This window comes from Carcharhinus amblyrhynchos, chromosome 15 (assembly GCF_965287045.1).
Source record: "Carcharhinus amblyrhynchos chromosome 15, sCarAmb.v2.hapA, whole genome shotgun sequence".
Taxonomy (NCBI): Eukaryota; Metazoa; Chordata; class Chondrichthyes; order Carcharhiniformes; family Carcharhinidae; genus Carcharhinus; species Carcharhinus amblyrhynchos.
Window position 1 is genome coordinate 66318025 of NC_137338.1, and position 23924 is coordinate 66341948.

General features: G+C 44.3%; 1 protein-coding gene across 3 annotated transcripts in view; it reads right to left on the reverse strand.

Annotated features, from left to right (window-relative positions):
• The window catches only part of phex (phosphate regulating endopeptidase homolog, X-linked), a 121403-nt gene that overhangs the window by 33130 nt on the left and 64349 nt on the right, over window positions 1–23924 (reverse strand). For all 3 annotated transcript variants that reach the window (XM_080204102.1, XM_080204100.1, XM_080204101.1), the window contains 5 exons: window positions 13980–14125; window positions 13758–13851; window positions 11247–11375; window positions 1324–1425; window positions 877–954 (listed from right to left, as the gene is read on the reverse strand). In XM_080204102.1, the coding sequence (XP_080060228.1) occupies window positions 877–954; window positions 1324–1425; window positions 11247–11375; window positions 13758–13851; window positions 13980–14125 (549 nt within the window). The remainder of the gene's footprint in view (window positions 1–876; window positions 955–1323; window positions 1426–11246; window positions 11376–13757; window positions 13852–13979; window positions 14126–23924) is intronic.

Genomic DNA, 23924 nt, shown 5'->3' on the forward strand with positions numbered 1-23924 from the left:
CTGTTCCCTATTCTGATCAAACCAGGACAACTTGAATAATGTTCCCTATTCCCCTTAAACCAGGGAGGTTCCAATACTGATCCGTATTCCCCTTTAAACAGGACAGCTCAGATAGTGTTCCCTATTCCTTTAAAGTAGAACAGTTCTAATAATGTTCCCTATTCCCACTAAAATAAGATAGTTATGACAGTGTTCCCTATTCCCCTTAAAGCAGGACAGCTCTGATAGTGTTCCCTATTCACCTTAAAGCAGGACAGCTCCGATAGTGTTCCCTATTCCCCTTAAAGCAGGACAGCTCCCATTAAAACAGGACAGTTCTGATAGTGTTCCCTTTTCCCATCAAAACAGGACAGCTCCAATAGCGTTCCCTATTCCCCTTAAACCAGGACAGTTCCGATAGTCCCCTTAAAACAGAACAACTCTGATAGTTCCCTATTCCCCTTAAACCAGCACAACTCCAATAGTGATCCTTATTCCCCCTAAAACAGGACAGCTCCAATTGTGTTCCCTATTCCCTTCAAAACAGGACAGTTCCGATAGTTCCCTATTCCCGTTAATACAGGACAGCTCCGATAGTGTTCCCTATCCCCTTTGAACCAGGACACTTCGAATAGTGTTCCCTCTTTCCCTTAAAACAGGACAGCTCCAATTCTTTGTGAATGCAAAATTCTTCAGAAACAGAAATATCAATTTTGAAGGTGAGAAATAGTATTTAGCAATTGAAGGTATTAATTTCCCAAAGGCCATCATTCCTTCATTACTTCTCACTCAGGGTGGACCTGCTTCAGTATCAAGTTAATTCTGAAACTGAGCGAAGAATTGAGATATATACTGCAACAATACAAGGGGAACTGAGTGAGAAATCAGCTACTTTACATTTTTGAAGTGCTCGTTCAAGATGGTTTCGTTCATTATGAAGTTGGGATATCCTATTTTGGCAAGAACTCCATCAGCCTAGAACAAAGAGTTGATAACAATTAATCCAGCAGAATAAATCAGGAGCTCCCAGTAAATAACTTGTGCAATGCACACAATGTTCACCGTGCCATGATGTGTGTACTATTACAGATTGAGTTGGGGTATATGTTTACATAAATGGAGACTATACCCTGAATTTTCCACCAAACATAGCAAAGATTATCTCATTACCTCATATCAAGTGACAGTGATAGAGCTACTTACCCTGTAGATCAAGTCCGTGCTCAATCTGTCCTACCAGATGCTCTATCTGATGAATCATTCTGCCCTCACATCAAGTGAGGTTCCACATCAATGTAGCTACCTTGTGATCCTTAGCCCAACTGTTTTAAAACACACATATACCTTTTCTTTAGCTTTGGTCTTGGTTTCCATATCCATCCAATCATTTTCTTTCTCCAAAATGTCCAAAAATGCCCAGCGAATGCCTGCAACCAAATTTTCAGTCTGCAAGAGAAAGGAGCACAGTTATAATGAATGGGCTGGGACTGGGTATTGGAGTGTATCAGGTATTGGAATGGACTGTACTGAGATCACCAGAACATGTTTGATCCCTAATATAAAAAGAGAAAGTAGAGAGAGAAACAGAGTTAACGTTTTGAGTCCAGTATGACACTTCATGTTCTGAAGAAGAATCAAACTGATCAATCTCTCCACAGATGCTGCCAGACCTGCTGAGTATTTCCAGCATTTTCTGTTATTATTTCAGATCTCCAGCATCTGCAATGTTTTGCTTTTATTTTAAAGTTTGATCCCTAATCTGGGCTACATTATCAAGCCTGAATCCAGGTTCCCCCATTGCTCCATCGTCCATGGATTAGAAGGAATGGGAATTTAGAGGCCAATGCCCTGACTAATTCTCCAATGAATACACTTCTCTGTGAACGATTCCCTATAAATTCGGTTGGCATGGTGGCACAGTGGTTAGCACTGCTGCCTCATAGCACCAGGGACCCAGGTTTGATTCCCAGCTTGGGTCACTGTCTGTGTGGAGTTTGCACATTCTCTCGGTGTCTGTGTAGTTTTCCTCTGGGTGCTCTGGTTTTCTGCCACAGTCCAAACGTGTGCAGTTAAGGTAGATTGGCCATTCTAAATTGTCCCTTGGTGTCAGGGGGCTAGCTAAGGTAAAAGCATGGGGTTATGGGGATTGGGCATGGGTCAGATTGTGGTCAGTGCACACCATAATAATGGCCCCCTTCTGCATTGTAGGGATTCTATGATTCTATGACATGTTACATAGAGAGCCTCACAGCACAGCAACAGGTCATTCAACCCATCATGCACACGCCAGCTGAAAGAAAGATATACACCCAGCTTCCAGCTCCTAATCCTTTGCTTTTAGATTCCAGCACCTCAAATTGTTAAAATCAATGAGAGTTTCTGCCTCTTCAATCCTTTCAGATAATGAACTCCAATTTCTAAATTCCCCCAAAAAGTACGTCTCAACTTCCCTCTACTTTCCCTTCTATCATTCAATACAATCCTGGCTGATCTGATTGTGGCTTCAGCCCCACTTTCCTGCCAAACCCCCAGAACCCTTGATTTTCTTACACATTGAAAATCAAACCCAGCTTTGAACATATACAGTGACCCAGATACCACTGCTGTCTGCTGAAGAGAATTCCAATGACGGGTAGTGCACTGAGAGAAGAAATTCCTCCTCTTCTCTGTCTAAACTGGAAGACTCCTTGGCCTTTTAGCTTCCGCAGAGTGGCACTTACTGTCAGATTGCCACTCTCAACAGACTTACCCGGGCTGGGATTGTGTGTGTGTGTGTGTGTGTGTGTGTGTGTGTTATCCCATGTGAGGCTTGGTCTGCTGTTTAGGTAGTTACTCTCAGGACAAAATTGGCAGAACCACCCAAAGATTTGTGATTGAAATTGAGATGGTTCCCATCTCAGCGCAATTGTCCAGAGGAAGGTAGTTTTTCCAGACAATTGCCAAAAACTTCCAAGAGGGATTCCCCAGTTCATCATTGGGGTAACCCCCTAACTATGAGACTGGGGAGCCAGGAGGTTATTGGGCAATAATAAGATTAAGGAGTATGGACAGAGTGAATAAGAAGCAGCTGTTCCCCTTGGTTGAGGGGCAATCACAAGGGGGCATAGTTTTAAGGTAAGGGACTGGAGATTCAGAGGAGATTTGAGAAAATAATTTTTCACTTAGAGTGGTGGGAATCTGAACTGTTCTGCCTGGGAAGGTAGTGGAGACCAGACCTTTACAATCTTTTAAAAGTATTTGGATGAGCACTTGAAATATAGCATTCAAGGATATGGGACAAGTGCTGGAAAATGGGATTAGCGCAACTTTAGTGGTAATTACTGCCAGTGCAGACTTGATGGGCTGCAAGGCCTTTTCTGCATTGTATGATCTATGACTCATAGAAGTCCACAAGAGTATGAAGGGCATGGACAGAGTGGATAGTCAGAAGCTTTTTCCCAGGGCGGAAGAGTCATAGGTTTAAGGTGCGAGGGGCAAGGTTTAAAAGAGATGTACAAGGCAGATTTTTAGAGTGTTGGGTGAACATAAGACATTAAGAGCTAGGAGCAGGATCTGGCCCCTCAAGCCTGCTCTGCCATTCTATAAGAGCATGGCTGATCTTTTTGTGGACTCAGCTCCACTTACCCGCTTGCTCACTATAACCTTAGTTCCTTTACTGTTCAAAAATTTATCTCTTTATCCTTGCCTTAAAAACATTCAGTGAGGTAGCCTCAACTGCTTCACTAGGGAATTCCACAGATTCACAACCCTTAGTGTGAAGAAGTTCCTCCTCAACTCAGTCCTAAATCTGCTTCCCCTTATTTTGAGGCTATGCCCCCTAGTTCTAGTTTCATACGCCAGTGGAAACAAGTTCCCTGCTTCTATCTTATCTATTCCCTTTATAATCTTATATGTTTTTGTAAGACTTCTCCTCATTCTTCTGAATTCCAATGAGTATAGCTCCAGTCTACTCAGTCTCTCCTCATAAGCTAACACTCTCAACTCCAGAATCAACCTAGTGAATCTCCTCTGCACCCCTCCAGTGCCAGTATATCCTTTCTCAAGTAAGGAGACCAAAACTGTACACAGTTTGCCTGGAACTCGCTGGGTTCCAAGGTGCCTGGAACTCGCTGCCAGGAGAGGTAGTGGAAGCGGATACGATAATGACTTTTAAGGGGCATCTTTTAAGGGCTATTCATATTTGAGGTTGGTGACTAGTGGAGTGCCGCAGGGATCAGTGCTGGGGCCTCAGCTATTTACCATTTATATAGGTGATCTGGAGGAGGGGGCTGAGTGTAGGGTAACGAAATTTGCTGATGACACAAAGATGAGTGGAAAAGCAACTTGTGCGGAGGGTGTGGAAAGTCTGCAGAGGAACCTGGATAGGCTGAGCGAGTGGGCGAGGACCTGGCAGATGGAGTACAATGTTAGCAAGTGTGAGGTTATCCACTTTGGCAGAAATAATAGTAGGAGGGATTACTATTTAAAGGGTGAAAAGCTGCAGTATGCTACAGTGCAGAGGGAGCTGAGGGTCCTTGTGCGTGAGTCGCAAAAACCCAGTCTGCAGGTGCAGCAGGTGATCAAGAAGGTGAATGGAATGTTGGCCTTTATAGCGAGGGGGGATAGAATATAAAAGCAGGGAGGTCTTGCTACAACTGTACAGGGCATTGGTGAGGCCGCAGCTGGAGTACTGTGTGCAGTTTTGGTCGCCGCACTTGCGCAAGGATATTTTGGCCTGGGAGGGAGTGCAGAGGAGGTTCACTAGGCTGATACTGGAGATGAGGGGGTTGGACTATGAAGAGAGACTAAATAGACTGGGTCTGTACTCGTTGGAGTTTAGAAGGATGAGGGGGGATCTTATAGAGACATATAAGATAATGAAAGGGATAGATAGGGTAGAGGTAGAGAGATTCTTCCCACTCAGAAAGGACAGCAGGACTAGAGGGCACAGCCTCAAGATAAGGGGGGGTGCAGTTTAGAATGGAGTTGAGGAGGAACTTCTTCACTCAAAGGGTGGTGAATCTCTGGAATTCTCTGCCCGTTGAAGTGGTGGAGGCTACCTCGCTGAATATATTTAAGTCACGGGTAGATAGGTTTTTTGACAGACAAGGGAATTAAGGGTTATGGGGAGAAAGCGGGAAAGTGGAACTGATCCACTTCAAATCAGCCATGATCTTATTGAATGGCGGGGCAGGCTCGAAGGGCTAGATAGCCTACTCCTGGTCCTATTTCTAATGTTCTTATGTTCTTAAATACACAAATAGGATGGGAATGGAGGGACATGGTCTCGGAAGGATAGGGTATTTTAATTCAGTCGAGCAGCATGGTCGGTGCAGGCTTGGAGGGCCAAATGGCCTGTTCCTATGCTGTGATTTTCTTTGTTCTTTACCATTTCGCTTCTTTCCTGCCTGCTGCACCTGCATGCTTACCTTCGGTGACTTGTAGACAAGGACATCCAGGTCCCACTGCACACTCCTCTCTTCCAATTTACAGCCATTCAGGTGATAACCTGCCTTCTTGTTTTTGTTTCCAAAGTGAATAACCTCAAATTTATCCAAATATTCCAACTGCCATTGATTTGCCCACTCACCCAATCTGTCCAGATCATGTTGAAGGATCTCTGTATTCTCATCACAGTTCACCCTCCCACCCAACCTGCTATCATCTGCAAATTTTGAGATGTTACATTTTGTTCCCTCATCCAAATCATTAATATATATTGTGAATAGCTGGGATCCCAGCAATGATCTCTGAGGTGCGGAAAAGGAGCTGATCAACTCTGACCTAGAGCTGGACTCCAGTGGAGAAACACATTGCCGAGGTGGTAATAGTGGAAGCCGTGAGTATAAATTGAAACATGGTGCTAGAATAATAATAGTGGCCGGGAGTAGTGAAGTCCCTACGGTGGAGAGCACACTTTACTAGGGGGTAATCGTGGCCATACGGCGTCTAAAACACATTGCTAAGGAGGCAATAATGACCAGGGGTAGTGAAGTCTGCGAGATGGCAGATAAATAAATTAAGGGGGGATTGGCAGTTCTCTCATTGAAGTGTACATGACAGAAAGGCAAACGTTAATAAAGAGGATGCAAAAGGATGGCTGGGATGCTTCTCAGACTTTAGAACAGCAGAGAAAGGGGATAGATGGAGAATAGAGAAACAAGACAAAGAAGACAGGGGTATTATTAGTACATCAGTTAGCTGGACTAATTGAACAAGTAGTCGCCTTTCCTAAAAAGTGGAGTGAAGATAAAAAAAGGATTAGAGAGTTAGAATCCAGAGTAAGGGAACTGGAGAAACAAAACCAAGTGTTAGAAGAAAATCAATGGAGAGAGGAAACTGTTCCTCTACCTCCTCATGAATCCACATGACAGGGATTAACCACTCCTCCAGAACACAACTTAGTGCCAGTAACCCGAGGGGGAACATATGCACAGCCAAAAGCAAATTATAAACCCTTCACCCCAGGAGAGAGGCAGCAGATAATGGCTTCCTTGGGTAAATTACAACCTAGAAGTACAAACACTAAATTCTGGGAAGAATTAGACTCAATCTGGGTAGGACACCAATTACACCTGAGAGACGTACATCAACTGGTCAGGGCAGCCTGTCCAGCTGACAAGTGGAGGCAGGTAGCAGGCGGATCTGCCACTTCTCCAGCACAGGATTATACTGGGGGATGATGGATACATGTAGTCACCCTAACAGCAGGAATAGATGCCCAACAGGCACCCTTCACCCAGTTTAATCATAAATTCAGAGAATTTTAGAGAATGCTCCTACTAACTCGAGCAGAATTACCACAACCAGGCAGCTAAAGGGGGAAGGAGCTTCTGAATACAGAGAACAGTTGTCCCAAATATATCAAGAATGCTCAGGGCAAGGAAACCCAGGTCGTGGGGATCGAGCATTCATCCAGGCTTTCAAAGATGGACTCTCTAGTGTTCACCAAACCATTCTGAAACTGGGAGTGATTATGTCCCAAGGTTACGGTGAATTGCTAGAATGGACTAGTGGCATACCTGGCGGCAGAGAGGAGAAATCTTAGTTTTTATATTTCAGTGTGTTTGTGTGGTCTGGTTGCTTGTCAAATGTAGGTGGTTGTTGTTGTTAGAGTGAGAGCAGGAGTTGTTGAAGCCTGTTTGTTCCTGTGGAGTGTTTGTTGCAGGCAGTGGATGTGGCTCTTTGCACTTTGGTTTAGCCTCAGCAGGGAGGTGTGGCTGGGGGGTGGGGGGGGAGGTGATGTTAAGACTGTTAAAGATTTAAGTATAAGATTTCTTGAATTTACTTCTGTTTTTGAGTTTAATTACACTTTGGAAGAAAGAAGGGGGGTGTGGTATCCTAAGAGTTCATGTGAATTGCCGTTTCTTATGTCTGAATCTGTAACCTTTCAGGTTTTACTTCCTGGCTTTGTACTTTGGTAGGGGAGGAATGGGCAGAGAGAAGAGTCTTCATATTCTGGTCTAATCAGAGCTGCCACAAACCGGACAACTGGATTAACCCCTTATGAACTAATAACAGGATGGGCGATGCAATTACCAGAAAGCATCATAACAGGTGGGACCGATGTAGGTCCACTAAAAGATAAAATCAGGAGATATGTTTTGGAACTGAGCAACCCAACTAAAAGAGATGCGCAAATTGGTAAAAGATAATCAAGAGAAAAAAGACACACAGAGAGCTTGAAATGTTCCCTAACGCCCCAACAGCGGGAAATCACGTCTTAGTAAAAACATTACCTGACAAACCAGGATTTGCACCAAAATGGAATGGGCCACATGAAGTTATAATTAGTGGAGACACCTATGCATGTCTCGACATGAGGGAAAGGTGTACGGAAACATTGGACCCAGCTGAAACTACACAAAGAAATAAATGAATGAATTAAAGTGACCAGATTGCTTTCCCCAAAACAGGTGAAGACTGCAAGCAAGATAACTGGAGCATTCAGGTTGACAGTATAACTTCTGAAAATTGTATAACTTGAAGTATTAGGATTGATACTTGTTTGTTGTGGACATATATGAAATTGCGCATGTAACTATTACTTTGTGTTGTCGCGACTGTAAACTTGACTGGGCTGGAGGATAAGCTATTTTCTGAATTGAAGTTATATGCAAAGAACATGAAACATCAAACATTTTAGCGCAGTACAGGCCCTTTGGCCCTTGATGTTGCGCCGTCCAGTGGAACCAATGTAATGACCCTCTAACCTAAACGATTCCAATGTTATCCATATGCCTATCCACTGACCATTTGAACGCCCTTAAAGTTGGCGAGTCCACAACTGCTGCAGGCAGGGCATTCCACGCCCTTATTACCCTCTGAGTAAAGAACCTACCTCTGACATCTGTCCTATAACTACCACCCCTCAATTTAAAGCTATGTCCCCTCGTGTTAGCCATCACCATCCGAGGAAAAAGGCTCTCACTGTCCACCCTATCTAAACCTCTGATCATCTTGTATGCCTCAATTAGGTCACCTCTTAACCTTCTTCTCTCTAACGAAAATAACCTCAAGTCCCTCAGCCTTTCCTCATAAGACCGTCCCACCATACCAGGCAACATCCTGGTAAACCTCCTCTGCACCCTTTCCAATGCCTCCACATCTTTCTTATAATGCAGCGACCAGAACTGTACGCAATAACTGTATGCATAGCAGACATGATATGCAGTGGACTACCAGTTAGCACAACAAGGGGGAGTATATACAATCATAGGAAACAAATGCATAACCCATGACAGAGACGAATCCTATAACATTACCCAAGTCATTAATAACATCAGAGAACAACTTGATAACTTAAGACAGGGACCCAAGAAAGGAAGTAGCTAGCTGGAATGGCTAGAGGGGGAATCTTGGGGATTCTAGGGATCCTATTTACTGCATGGACTGGGCATACTCATTTCAAATGTAATTGTCTGTTGCCTAATTGTTGGATGCCTTAACGTCTGTTGTAAAGCAATGGTGACACGAATTGTGCCGGGAGCCAGTATAACCATCGAGGAAGATTACATAATGGGAACTCCTGAAGACGACAAAGAAGGAAAGAAGAAGATAGACCTCTACCTGTGAAGATGTAGCTATTGGTCTGGGGATGATGAAATCATAATCCTGATCAAAATGGAGGAATGTTGTGGGGGAATTAAAGTGATGGACGCAAAATGATTGCCTGGCACACAAAATGGTTACCTGGGAAGGCACATCAACAGGCACTGGCTTTTAGCACAGAGAGTTACTTAGAAGTTGAAACATGCAGGATCCAACATGCTGCTGGAAGCTGGTCAAGAGCTTGAGGCACTTCAGATAAGGGCAGACCCAGAACAATGAGTCTGAGATCAGCCACAGATAGGGACATAAATGTAACAAGATCAGTCACTGAATAGATCGAAACCAATCATTGATAGAGGACATAACTGCATAAATGTATCTATTCTATGAACAATGATATGTTAACTGTCTAAATCAGTACCTGTCTGCTTGTAATGATGTGTTAACTATCGATGTCCATATCTGCCTACACAACTTGTGTTAACTGCTAATGTCTGTACTGCCTATTGTCTAAATGGCATAAAAATGATCACCTACCATTGTGCAGTTGAGAAGGTAACTGCCAAGTACTGTGGAATACCAGTGCTTTCTCCCAAAACTTCATGTCTGAAATAAAACTGTATTGTTGAAACCTCCAAGTCTGACTCTAAAGTGGTAAATTTCCCACAACAGTTCAATTTCCAGCTTGGTCACTGTCTGTTTGGAGTTTGCACAATCTCTCCATGTCTGAATGGGTTTCCTCTGGGTGGTCCGGTTTCCTTCCACAGTCTGAAAGTCATGCTGGTTAGTGCATTGGCTATGAGTGTGGCGACTGAGGGATTTTCACAGTAACTTCATTGCTGTGTTAATGCTGCAACTTTATAAGACCCTTGACAGACCCCACTTGGAGTACAGTGCGCAGTTCTGGTCGCCTCACTATAGGAAGGATATGGAAGCTATTGAAAGGGTGCAGAGGAGACTTACAAGGATGTTGCCTGGATTGGGAGGCATGCCTTATGAAGATAGGTTGAGGGAGCTGGGACTCTTCTCCCTGGAGAGACGAAGGTTGAGAGGTGACCCGATAGAGGTTTATAAGATGTTGAGAGGAATAGATAGGGTGGATTCTCAGAGGCTATTTCTCCAGGCTGAAATGGTCACTATGAGAGGACACAGATTTAAGGTGCAGGGAAGCAAGTACAGAGGAGATGTTAGGGGTAAGTTTTTCACTCAGAGGGTGGTGAGTGAGTGGAATCGGCTGCCATCAGCGGTGGTGGAGGCGAACTCGCTGGGGTCTTTTAAAAGACTTCTGGATGAGTATATGGGATCTAATGGGATTGGGGGTTATAGATAGGTCTATGGCTTAGTAGGTACAGAAGTGATTGGCGCAACTTGTGGGCCGAAGGGCCTGTTTGTGCTGTAGTGTTCTATGTTAATGTAAGCCTACTAATGACTAATAAATAAACTTTAACAACTTTAACAGAATAACATGCACAGAAGCTCCAGGCCAGAGTTTCTACAAAAATGTTTGCTGAGCTCCATTTTGGTGATGGGCATAATGATAGACCAAATGGCCTCCTTGTACTCTTTAATTTATTTACAATTGAATAGAGACACAGAAGAGGAATTCACCATATCTCCTTAGACAACATCTTCCAAGTCTATGACAACTACCATCCAAAAGGACAAGGGCAACAGATACATGTGAGCTCCATCATCTGGAGGTTCCCCTCCAAGCCACTCACCATCCTGACTTGGAAATGTATTCCTTCAATGTCGCTGGGTCAAAATCCTGAAACTCCTTCCCTAACAGTGTGGGTATACCTACACCACATGGACTGCAGCAGATCGATGAGAGATGGGCAATAACTCCTGGCCTAGCCAGCGATGCCCACATCTCATGAATGAACTTAAAAACTACAACTTAGAATGGTCAATGGGACTCCAAAGCTTGTCATCAAATAAGTACTGTTGTATGAATTTGTTCTGATTTTCAGTTGAGACCCTAGCTTTAAAGGTTAATGGCAGTGGGTTGGAAGAATAATAAGCTGCTCGCTGCCAACAATATACTTTCAAATTTCAGTCATTATTGCAACGTCTAAAAGTGGGATGTGCTCACTTCAAAACTAGAAAATCCCACCGTGATTCCCGTGGTAGGCGGGATGGTAAAATTCTCTGCAAAGTCTCGTTAAAAGCACTTATATGAAGATGTTACAAGAGGCAAACCACCTGTGAAAGAAACCATATTGCACAAAGCTTACCAGCTGCTTCTTGTCCTCCTGAAAATGTGCATCAACAAACATTCTTCCAACAGCGTATGGGAGAACGTCTTCTGCAAAACCCACACACTTTTCCCATCGTGCAGACAGTGATGTTGCTCCTGTAAACACCTGGAATTGTTTGCAGACAATCAGCAAGATATACTTCGGGTGGTATTTACTCCTCCCTCTCTACAACCTGACCCAAAACAATTGGTGCTTTCTCTCGCTGTTTTTGGGATCTTACGATGCAGAAATTGTTAGCATCCTTTCCTGATGTTCTCTGCATAGTATAAAAAAGGACAGTGAGGCAGATAACGCTGTGCACACAACACAATGGGGTACACACTAGGCATGCACGATGCATTAGGGTACACAATGTGTGCGTGAGAGATACAATGGGGTAAAAGCTGTGTGCATAATACAATGAGGTTGGCACTGTGTGTGTATGTGTGTGTGTTAAAAACAATGGGGTTGGCGCTGTATGTGTGAAATACAATGGGATTGGTGCTGCGTGTGTGCATGATACAATGGGCTACGCACTATGTGTGCAAGATACAATGGAATACACTGTGTGTGTGAAATATAAATGGAGTTGGTGCTGCATGCATGCATGATACAATGGGGCACACGCTGTGTGTGTGAGATACAGTGGGGTATGCTCTGTGTGAGATACAATGGGGTTGGTACTGTGTGTGTGATATAATGGGGTAAGCACTATGTGTGTGTGTGAGGAACATGAGGTTGGTGCTGTGTGTGTGTGCATGATACAATGGGGTATGCACTGTGTGTGTGATATAATGGGATATGCTGTATGTGTGATACAATGGGGTATGCACTGCGTGTGTGAAATACAATGGGCTTGGCGCTGTGGTGAGATACAATGGAGTTGATGCGGTATGTGAGAGATATAATGGGGTACACGCTTGTGCATGAGATACAATGGGATACAAGCTGTCTGTGTGAGATGCAATGGGCTTGACACTGTGAAAGATACAATGGGGTATACTGTGTGTGTGATGCAATGGGGTAGATGCTGTGTGTACATGATACAATGGGGTACACTGTGTGTGTGATACAATGGGTTACATACTGTATGTGCACAATACAATGGGGTATGCTCCGGGTGTGTGTGATATAATGGGATAAGCGCTATGTGTGTGTGAGGAACAATGGGGTTGGTGCTTTGTGTGTGCATTTTACAATGGGGTATGCATTGTGTAAGACGTATAATGGGGTATGCTGTGTGTGACACAATTGGGTATGTGCTGTGTGTGAAATACAATGGGGTTGGCGCTGTATGTGTGAGATATAATAGGGTATGCGCTGTGCATGTGAGATACAATGAGGTACGCTGTGTGTGTGATACAATGGGGTTGACGCTGTGTGCGCAAGATACATACTGTGTATGTGATACAATGAGGCATGTGCTGTGTGTACATGATACAATGGGGCACACTGTGTGCATGATACAATGGGGTGTACACTGTATGTGCGTGAATACAGTGGGGTATGCACTGTGTGTGTGAGATACAATGGGGTCCGCTCTGGGTGTGTGTGAGATCGAATTGATACGTGCTGTGTGTGTGAGATACAATGGGGGTGGTGCTGTCTATGTACAAAATACAATGGGATATACTCTGTGTGTTCGAGAAACAATGGGGTACATGCTGTATGTGTGAGATAAAATGGGGTTCACTCTGCATATGTGCATGATACAATGGGGTTGGCTCTGTCTGTGTGCAAAATACAATGGGACACGCTCTGTGTGTGTGCAAGATAGAATGGGGTACATGCTGTGTGTGTGAAGTACAATTGAGTTGGCACCGAGTGTGTGCATGATACAATGTGGTTGGATTGCATGTGTGCTTGATACAATGGAGTACACACTATATCGGTGTTTAACGTATTAGTGCTGTGTGTATGCATGGGATACATTGGAGTATACAGTGTGTCTGCATGATACACTGGGGTACATGTATGTGTGTGTGTGTGTGATACAATGGGGTTCACGCTGTGTGCACAATAGACTGCGATACACACTGCACGATACAATGGAGTACATACTATGAGTGAGTGTGTGGGGGTGTGGGTGGTGTGTGTGTGTGTGTGTGTTACAATGGGGTACACACTGTGAGTGTGTGTGTGGGGGGGGGTGGTGTTACAATGGGGTACACACTATGTACGATACAATGGGATGCACACTGTGTACAATGGGTTCACATTGTATGTTTGTGATACACTGGGGTACACACTGTGTGTGCGTGATACAATGAGGTACACGCTGTGTACAATATAATGGCGTACACACTGTGTGTGCATGATACAATGAGGTACACGCTGTGTACAATATAATGGAGTACACACTGTGTGTGTGTGATACAATGGGAAAACACTGTATATGATACAATGGGATACACATTCTGTGTGTGTGATACAATGAGGTAAGCTCTATGTATGCTTGATGCAATGGGATACACTCTCTGTAAACTAATTGCAGCTCTTGACACTTACATTTAGAAATTGAAGGCGTCTGGTGAGGAAGCGATGGCTGAGGTTTCCTAGCCTCCTGTACACAATTCTCCACACAATATAGTTGGCAATTGTTCTAAAATTGGGTGACATAATTGGTCAGATTTATTTCAGGAAGTATGTAAACTGAGTTATGTGAGGATCCATTGATAGAGCACTGTGTCCAAGTAATGAATTGTACATCTTATGTCACATTGATCTTACCTATTATCCACAGTGTCTAACAGCTGGAACAAATCCTTGAAATACTGGGGAACACGCACAATGACCTCTTCTGATGTGTTGATATGTGAAAGCGCAGGATAGCGATCAGTATCGATGACCAGCTTCATATACCGCAGCCAATCGAACTGAAAACACACGCGTATTCATCACGAGTTATAACAATGTTAAAATGATACAGTGCTACAGAGAGACTACAGCTTCAGCAAGCCTCCCACTCTGAAGTGAGAGCAGCACGTAGCCAGCTGCTTTCTCTAACTTACTGCAAACTCAGGCAGTCTTCATCATCTCAAAGAAATCCCACAAGCTGACACCTTAGTCTTGGAGATTTCAGAGAAACATTGGACGATGGGGATACACAGAGCTGTTAAACAGACAAATATATACATTTACTGAATTAGGCAGCAGAAGACATTTTGATGATTAGAATCATAGAATCCCCAGTGCAATAGAAGCCTTTCACCCTGTCGAGTTTGCATCATCTCTCTGACAGGGCATCTTACTCAGACCTTCTCCCCTGCCCTATCCCTATTCACAACTGTTTGATTTTGATGCACTGCAAACACTGGCTTCCACTCTATTCTTCTGGATCCTCTCCAAGCACAGAAGCAGTTCCCTGCTTGGAGAAAAACACCCAGATCAGAAGTACTGGCTTCAATGAGGATCCCTTCTCTCAACTCACTCTTGAGCTAGACTTAGTTTAGTCTTAAAGGGCCCTCATTAGGATCCTGGGCCAAAACCCCAAGTACATTACGAAGCCAGGCTAGATCCCAGTTATTTTTCCAGCTTGGTAATGACATGGGGATTGGATGTTTCTCTCTACGAGCAATTCTATGGACAAATTAGGAATCTTTTATATTAAAACAGTCATATATTTAAATACATGAATTGGATGGAAACAGAGGGATATGGTCCCCGGGAGGATAAGGGGTTTTAGTTCAGTCGGGCAGCGTGGTCAGTGCAGGCTTGGAGGGCCGAAGGGCTTGTTCCTGTGCTGTAATTTTCTTTGCTCTTTGATCGCTCCTACTGATGGGATGATTTAGTGAGGTCCTCGGACTGGCCCCACAGAGTCAGCGATGACCTTGGCAGACCCCCGGGAAGTTGATCAAACTTGAGTATCTAGAGGAAATAAAAGTCATAACAAGGTTTCCATAGGTGAACGTTCAAGGCAGCACAGTGGCATGGTGGTTAGCACTGCTGCCTCACAGCTCCAGGGAACCAGGTTCAATTCTGGCCTCAGGTCACTGTCTGTGTGCAGTTTGCACATTCTCCCTGTGTCTGCATGGGTTTTTTCTGCGTGCTCCGGATTCCTCCCACAGTCCAAAGATTAGGTTAGGTTAATTGACCATGCTAAATTCTCCCTAGTGTCAGGGTGTTGTGAAGTTGAGTGGTGGTGTTTGTAAAATTGTAAAATGCTAGGGAAAAAGCATTGCATGGTCCCTTTAAAAGATGATGCTTTTTCGGTGCTTAGAAAGTTAAAAAAAAGTAAGTACATAGGGAGCCCCAAATTAAAACATTTCATCGAAAGGCCAAGCACGAATGTTACCAAGGCAACAACAGGTTTTTGAATTTTTTTAATTCAGCCAATCAATTTGAATCAGGCACTTAGATATCAAGAACCTATTAAATTTAAATCTGATATTTTGACAACCTAGGACCCATCCTATTGTGGGAAATATTGATATGTCATCACAAATTCTTAATTCTTTGAGGAGGTAACTAAGTGTGTAGATGAAGGTAGAGCAGTTGATGGCGTATACATAGATTTTAGTAAAGCGTTTGATAAGGTTCCCCATGGTAGGCTCATGAAGAAGATAAGGAGGTGTGAGATAGAAGGAAATTTGGCCAATTGGATAAGTAACTGGCTGTCTCATAGAAGCCAGAGGGTGGTGGTGGAGGGAAAATTTTCAGACTGTTACCAGCGGTGTACCACAGGGGTCAGTGCTGGGTCCTCTGCTATTTGTGATTTTTATCATTGACTTGGAAGAGGGGGCTGAAGGCTGGGTTAGTAAATTTGCTGATGACACCAAGATCAGTGAAGTTTTGGATGAGGTGGAGGGCTCTTGCAGGCTGCAAAGAGACATTGATAGGATGCAGAGCTGGGCCGAAAAGTGGCAGATGGAGTTTAACCCTGGTAAGTGTGAGATGATTCATTTTGCTAGGACAAACTTGAATGTGGATTACAGGATCAACGGCAGGGTTCTAAGGAATGTGGAGGAACAGAGAGATCTTGGGGTTCGTATCCACAGATCTCTGAAAGTTGCCACTCAAGTGGATAGAGCCGTGAAGAAGGCTTATAGTGTGTTAGCGTTTATTAACAGGGGGTTTGAGTTTAAGAGCCATGGGGTTATGCTGCAACTATACTGGATGTTGGTGAGACCACATTTGGAATATTGTGTTCAGTTCTGTGGAAGCATTGGAGAGAGTGCAGAGGAGATTTACCAGGATGCTGCCTGGTTTGGAGGGTAGGTCTTATGAGGAAAGGTTGAGGGAGCTGGGGCTTTTCTCTCTATAGCGGAGGAGGATGAGAGGCGACTTAATAGAGGTTTATAAGATGATGAGGGGGATAGAAAGAGTAGACGTGCAGAGACTATTTCCTCAGGTAGACGTAGCTGGTATTAGGGGGCATAACTATAAGGTTCATGGTGGGAGATATAGGAGGGATATCCAAGGTAGATTTTTCACTCAGAGAGTGGTTGGGGTGTGGAATAGACTGCCTGCTGTGATAGTGGAGTCGGACACTTTAGGAACTTTCAAGCGGTTATTGGATAGGCACATGGAGCACACCAGAATGATAGAGAGTGGGATAGCTTGATCTTGGGTTTGGACATAGCTCAGTGCAACATTGAGGGCCGAAGGGCCTGTACTGTGCTGTACTGTTCTATGTTTCTATGTAAATATAAAAAAAAGACAGTGGAACAAAAAGGGAGAGCAACTGCCATCTGCTATAGATAACAGCTCTCAGAGGGAAAGAGAATCACTGACTCTCATAGTTGCATCTATGTCTTAGAGAAAGCACCACCTAGATAGCAAAAGTACCAAAGAAGAAAGAAGTTCCAGACAGAATAATCAATAGAGAATATTCCGGAAAACACAAAACCTGATCGTAATTTAGAGAGTAACTAAGTTCTATTTCTTGTTAATGAGTGGGAATTATATTTATTGGGAAAGCATACCATTAGAATCTTATTTTATTCTGGAATAATTAATAGAAGGCATTTATTCGGTCTGTTAATAAGTTAGTAAATTTGTTCACTGTTAGATAAATAAATTATTATGCGTTGATTTTAGAGAGTGTGTCAAGGATTTATTTTGTACTTAACCACTAAAAGTTGCTGAAGAGCAGGTCACATCATTTACATACACTTTTTTACAGATTATAAAATGGGGTACTGTTTTTTGGGTGTTTTGGTGTTGGTTCTCAGAAGGGGGATCAACCTCCACATTATAACAATGGGGATTAACAGAGTAAATGTGTGGGGTCACTGGAATAGGACCTGGGTGGAATATGGTCGGAACAAACTCGATGAGTTGAATGGCCTCCTTGTGTACTGCAGGGATGCTATGATTCTATAACAAACTTTATTTAATAACATAGTTTATATATAACCCTAACAAGTGAAGCAACTTAACTATTAACATTTGAAGAATATTTAAAAATAAAAGGCAACAATTTTAATGTCCAACTTATCACTGTTTCAGTTCCAAATAAGCAACATTCCTCTACAGACTTACAGTGCCACTTTATGTATAGTTAGTACTCATAAATATACTTGCTATAATGTAATGAGTCCTGATGATTTCAGACAGATAACATGAACTTGAGAGGAGTTTGTAGAACTTTGCCTTTAAACAAACCACAGCCAGAAGTGAAAAGTTGTTATTTTCTCCTACAGACCTAATTCCTCCATTAACCACATTATCACACATGACCCTGTCAATCAATCTAATGAAAAAAGGGGAAATTTCCATCTGTAAGTAAAAATCTGTAAATAAAAACTTCATGGCTAAAATGAGTAATTATCCTGCTTTCTCAGCATCTGAGCTAAATGTTTTTGCAGGCACACCGACAATATGTAACATAAAGCTGAATTTTTAAACATTCCCCTTGAATACAGAAAAAACTGTGTGTTCATCTATATTAAATGAATTATCAACGCATTCCTAACATTGACATATCCTCTCTTAAGAAAAAAGTAATACTTAGAGAATGATGGATAGATATAAAAAGCAGCATGATGGCACAATGTTTAGCACTGCTGCTTCATGGCCCAGGGATCCAGGTTTGGTTCCGACCTTGGGTGACTGTATGTGTGGAATTTGCATGTTCTCCCTGTGTCTGTGTGGGTTTTCTCTGGGTGCTCCAGGTTCCTCCCACAGTCCAAAGATATGCAGGTTAAGTGAATTGGCCATGATAAATTATGCCTCGTGCAAAGGTGTGCAGTTAGGGATTACAGGGATCAGGCGCTGTGTGGGTCGAAGTTAAATGATGAGTCGGTGTACAAACTGTAATCAATACTATGATTAGCATCTACACATCCTAGTTCTCCAACTCCTGCTTTTAACTGGCTCTGTCTATACTGAACAGTTTCCATTTACATTTTTTAATAGAATGTACGTTAACCCATAAATTTGATTTGATTTATTATTGCCACATATGTTAGTATACAGTGAAAAGTATGGTTTCTTGTGCACTATACAGATAAAGCATACTGTTCGTAGAGAAGGAAATGAGTGAGTGCAGAATATAGCGTTACAGTCACCTTTTTCCCAGTGGAAGAAGATGGAAGGCAGAATGTCCAGGATGCGTAGGATCCTTAATTATGCTGGCTGCTTTACTGACACATCGAGAAATGTAGACAGAGTCAATGGATGGGGAGTTGGTTTGCACGATGGATTGGGCTACATTCATGACCTTTTGTAGAGGGACCTGGAGGTGCAAGTACACAAGTCCTTGGAGGTGGCAGTACAGGTGGACAAGGTGGCAAAGAAACCCTACGGTATGCTTGCCTTTATAGGGAGGGGTATAGAGTATAAAACCTGGCGTCTAATGTTGCAGTTGTATAGAACGTTGGTTCACCCACATTTGGAGTACTGCGTCCAGTTCTGGTCGCCTTACTACCGGAAGGACGTGGAGACCCTGGAGAGAGTGCAGAGGAGGTTTACCAGGATGCTGCCTAGTATGGCAGGACGGAGCTACGAGGAGAGATTGGGCAAACTGGGGCTGTACTCCTTAGAAAGGTGGAGAATGAGGGGAGATCTAATAGAGGTGTATAAGATTATGAAGATAGAGTGAACAAAGGTAAGCTTTTTCCTAGGTTGGATACAAAAATTACGAGGGGCCACGGGCTTAGGGTGAGGGGGGAACGAGGTATAATTCGGATGTTAGAGGGAAGTTTTTCACACAGAGGGTGGTGGGGGCCTGGAATGCACTGCCAAGTAGGGTGGTGGAGGCAGGCACGCTAGAGTTGTTTAGCGCTTACTTAGACAGGTACATGAGCGGACTAGAGATGGAGAGATACAGGAGACTGATCTAAATAAAGATCAAGAGCCTTGGGACGTCCCTGGGAATCAACTGATTCCTACGGACCTTCCAACATATTTCATGGCTCACTTATCTTATTTCTGAGCTTCGGGGGATTCCGTAAATGTCTGTTTAAGTTTTGCATGTTTATTGATGTCTTTTCTTTTACTTCACAGGTGATTCGATCCGCCTTTTTGTCCAACAAGGGGCATACACACAGTGGGTCATGTGCGGGCTACTCTTGGATGTTGCTTTGAGAGTTGCCTAGTGCCTCACGTCGTTAGTGTACGCTTAAACTGGACCATCTGACGGGCGACACGACAGCTCAGTGACTATCACTGTTTGCTGTGCAGATACATGGATTTGGGCCAGTGTCTGTGGGAGTTTGCACATTCTCCCCGTGATTGCGTGGGTTTTCCCTGGGCGCTCCAGTTTCCTCCCACACCCCAAAAACGTGCTCTTAGGCTGATTGGTGTAACAAATTGTCCCTAAATTAGTCTTCCCTCAATCTTCCCCAATATGTGTAGACAAAGGTCATAAGTAGAGGAGGGCACTCAATGTTAAAATGGCGGCGTGGGCTCGTTGGGCCGAAGGACCTGTTTCCCGTGCGGTGTTGTTCTTTGTTCTTTGTTCTTTTGTGTGGTCTTGGGCAGAGCAGCAGCCATTTCAAGCTGTGATACAGCCAGCTTCTATGGTGCATCTGGATAAGTTGGTGAGAGTCGTAGCTGACAAGCCAAATTTCCTTCGTGATCTGAGAAAGTAGAGGCCTTGGTGGGCCTTCTTAGCTATAGTGTCGCCATGGGGGGGACCAGGACAGGCTGTTGGTGATTTGGACATCTAAAAACTTGAAGCTCTCGACCCTTTCTATGTCGTCCCCATTGACATAGACAGGGACATGTTCTCCATTACGCTTCCTGAAGTCAATGATAATCTCCTTCGTTTTGTTGACATTAAGAGATTATTGTCATTGCACCAGTTCACCAGATTCTCTCTCTTATTCCTGTACTTGTTTGAGATGTAAACAAGATCAAGATCAGTTATCTATGTAACATTTTATTGCTATTCTTCTTTAAATCTCTTTTTTATATAGCATTTCCTCCAGGGTCTTAGAGAAATAGAACATCATATCGACAGCATCAATAAGAGTCAGTGGCCACCACTCTCCTTATTGTCTTTGTCTCCCAACCAGAGAAAAACGTGCCCATTATCTCCTGCGAGAAATATCCCAAATCCTGCTGCACTGGAAAATCCATTGCTGAGGTTTGCCTGTGAGGCATCACTAAAAATGATTCATGATATTGGAATCACCCAAAGCTGAGAACTTCTCTATTTTTATTTTTTTATAAAAGTATATTTGCTGTCACAATGTCATCCGCCTTCAGATTTTCTTCTATGGCAAGACTAAGTTCCAACACATTTGAACTTGTTCCGGTCTGTTTTGGGTCTCCTAGGGGAGCACACTGGGAATGGGGAGGGGGAGTACACTGGGAAGGGGGAGGGGGAGTACACTGGGAAGGGGGAGGGGGAGTACACTGGGAAGGGGGAGGGGGAGCACACTGGGAAGGGGGAGGGGGAGTACACTGGGAAGGGGGAGGGGGAGTACACTGGGAAGGGGGAGGGGGAGTACACTGGGAAGGGGGAGGGGGAGTACACTGGGAAGGGGGAGGGGGAGTACACTGGGAAGGGGGAGGGGGAGCACACTGGGAAGGGGGAGGGGGAGTACACTGGGAAGGGGGAGGGGGAGTACACTGGGAAGGGGGAGGGGGAGTACACTGGGAAGGGGGGAGGGGGAGCACACTGGGAAGGGGGAGCACAACTGGGAAGGGGGAGGGAGAGCACAATTGATAAGAGGGAGGAGGGAACACATTGGGAAGGGAAACAGGAAATAGACTGGGAAGGGGAAAGGGGGACCACAACTGGGAAGGGGGAGGGAGAGCACAACCGGGAAGGGGGGAGGGGGACTATGGTGAAAAGAGGGCACACTGGGAAGGGAGGAGGGAAATAGACTGGGAGCAGGGGGAGGGGAGCACACTGGGAAGGGGGAGGGACCGCACGCTGGGAAGGGAGGCGGGGGAGCGCACTGGGAAGAGGGAGCACACCCGAAGATCAGAGACCGAATGCCTGTGACCGCTGAAATGTTGTTCCCCAAGACACTGCTCGACAATCACCAGGCAAGAGTGATCTCTTCCGATCGGCGAACACTTCAGCAGTCACAGGCATTCAGCCTCTGATCTTCAGGTAAGCATTCTCCAAAGCAGCCTTCATGATACAGGACAGCGCAGAGTCACTGAGCAGAGACTGATAGGCAAGTTCCACACACGAGGACGGCCTCAACCGGGATCTTGGGTTCATGTCACACTATCTGTAACCCCCAAAATCTTGCAAAATCTCACTAACTGTCCTGGCTGGAGACAATACACATCCCTTTAACCTGTGCTTAACGCTCTCTCCATTCACATTGTCTGTACCTTTAAGAACACAGGAATTACCTGTAATTCCAACCATTATTTTGTAAATTGAGTTTGTGTCTTTATGTTTGTGAACAGAACTCCCACTCACCTAGTTTGGGGGCGTTTAAGAGATCCGTGGATAGGTTTATGGATGGAAAGGGATTGGTTTAGGTTAGTGGGTCATTGTTTTTTAACTGGTCGGCGCAACATCGTGGGCCGAAGGGCCTGTTCTGCGCTGTAATGTTCTATGTTCTATGTTCTATGTTCACCTGATGAAGGAGCAGCGTTCCAAAAGCAAGTGACTTTTGTTACCAAATAAACATGTTGGACTTTAACCTGGTGTTATGAGACTTCTTAATATGTTTACCCCAGTCCAATAGTGGCATCTCTACATCTTGACCACAGAAGACAGAGGGTAGCAGAAGAGGGATGCTTTCCTGAATGGAAGGCTGTGACTAGCAGTTTCCACAGGGATCATTTCTGGGACCTTTGTTGTTTGTAGTATACACAAATGATTGGAGGAAAATTTATTTGGTCTGATTAGTAAGTTTGCAGACGACACAAAAATTGGTGGAGTTGCAGACAATGAATTGTCAGAGGATACAACAAGATATAGACAGGTTGGAGACTTGGGTGGAGAAATGGCAGATGGAGTTTAGAGTCATAGAGGTTTACGCATGGAAACAAGCTCTTATAGAACATAGAACATTACAGCGCAGAACAGGCCCTTCGGCCCACGATGTTGCGCCGACCAGTTAAAAAACAATGCCCCTCTAACCTAAACCAAACCCTTTCCATCCATAAACCTATCCACGGATCTCTTAAACGCCCCCAAACTAGGCGCATTTACAACTGCAGCAGGCAGGGCATTCCAATCCCTCACTACCCTCTGGGTAAAGAACCTACCCCTGACATCCGTCCTATAACTACCACCCTTTAATTTAAAGCTATGCCCCCTCGTGCTAGCTTTCTCCATCCGAGGAAAAAGGCTATCACTGTCCACCCTATCTAAACCTCTAATCATCTTATATGTTTCAGTAAGATCCCCTCTTAGCCGCCTTCTTTCTAGCGAAAACAACCCCAAATCCCTCAGTCTCTCCTCATAGGACCTCCCCTCCATACCAGGCAACATCCTGGTAAACCTCCTCTGCACCCTCTCCAAAGCCTCCACATCCTTCCTATAATGTGGGGACCAGAACTGCACACAATACTCCAAGTGCGGCCGCACCAGAGTTTTGTACAGTTGCAACATGACGCTGTGGCTCCTAAATTCAATCATAGAACATAGAACATAGAACATAGAACACTACAGCACAAACAGGCCCTTCGGCCCACAAGTTGCGCAGATCACATCATCACCTACCAACCTACAGACCTATCTATAACCCTCAATCTCATTAAACCCCATATACTCATCCAGGAGTCTTTTAAAAGACCCCAGCGAGTTCGCCTCCACCACCACTGACGGCAGCCGATTCCATTCACTCACCACCCTCTGAGTGAAAAACTTACCCCTAACATCACTTCTGAACCTCCCTCCCCGCACCTTAAACCTGTGTCCTCTCGTAGCGACCATTTCAACCCGGGGAAATAGCCTCTGAGAATCCACCCTATCTATTCCTCTCAACATTTTGTAAACTTCTATCAGGTCGCCTCTCAACCTTCGTCTCTCCAGGGAAAAGAGTCCCAGCTCCCTCAACCTAACTTCATAAGGCATGCCTCCCAGTCCAGGCAACATCCTTGTAAATCTCCTCTGTACCCTTTCAATCCCCCTACCAATAAACGCCAAGACACCGTATGCCTTCCTAACAACCCTATCTACTTGATTCCCAACTTTCAGGGATCTATGCACACATACACCTAGATCCCTCTGTTCATCCACACTATTCAGAGTCCTACCGTTAGCCCTATACTCTACACATCCGTTATTCCTGCCAAAGTGAATTACGATGT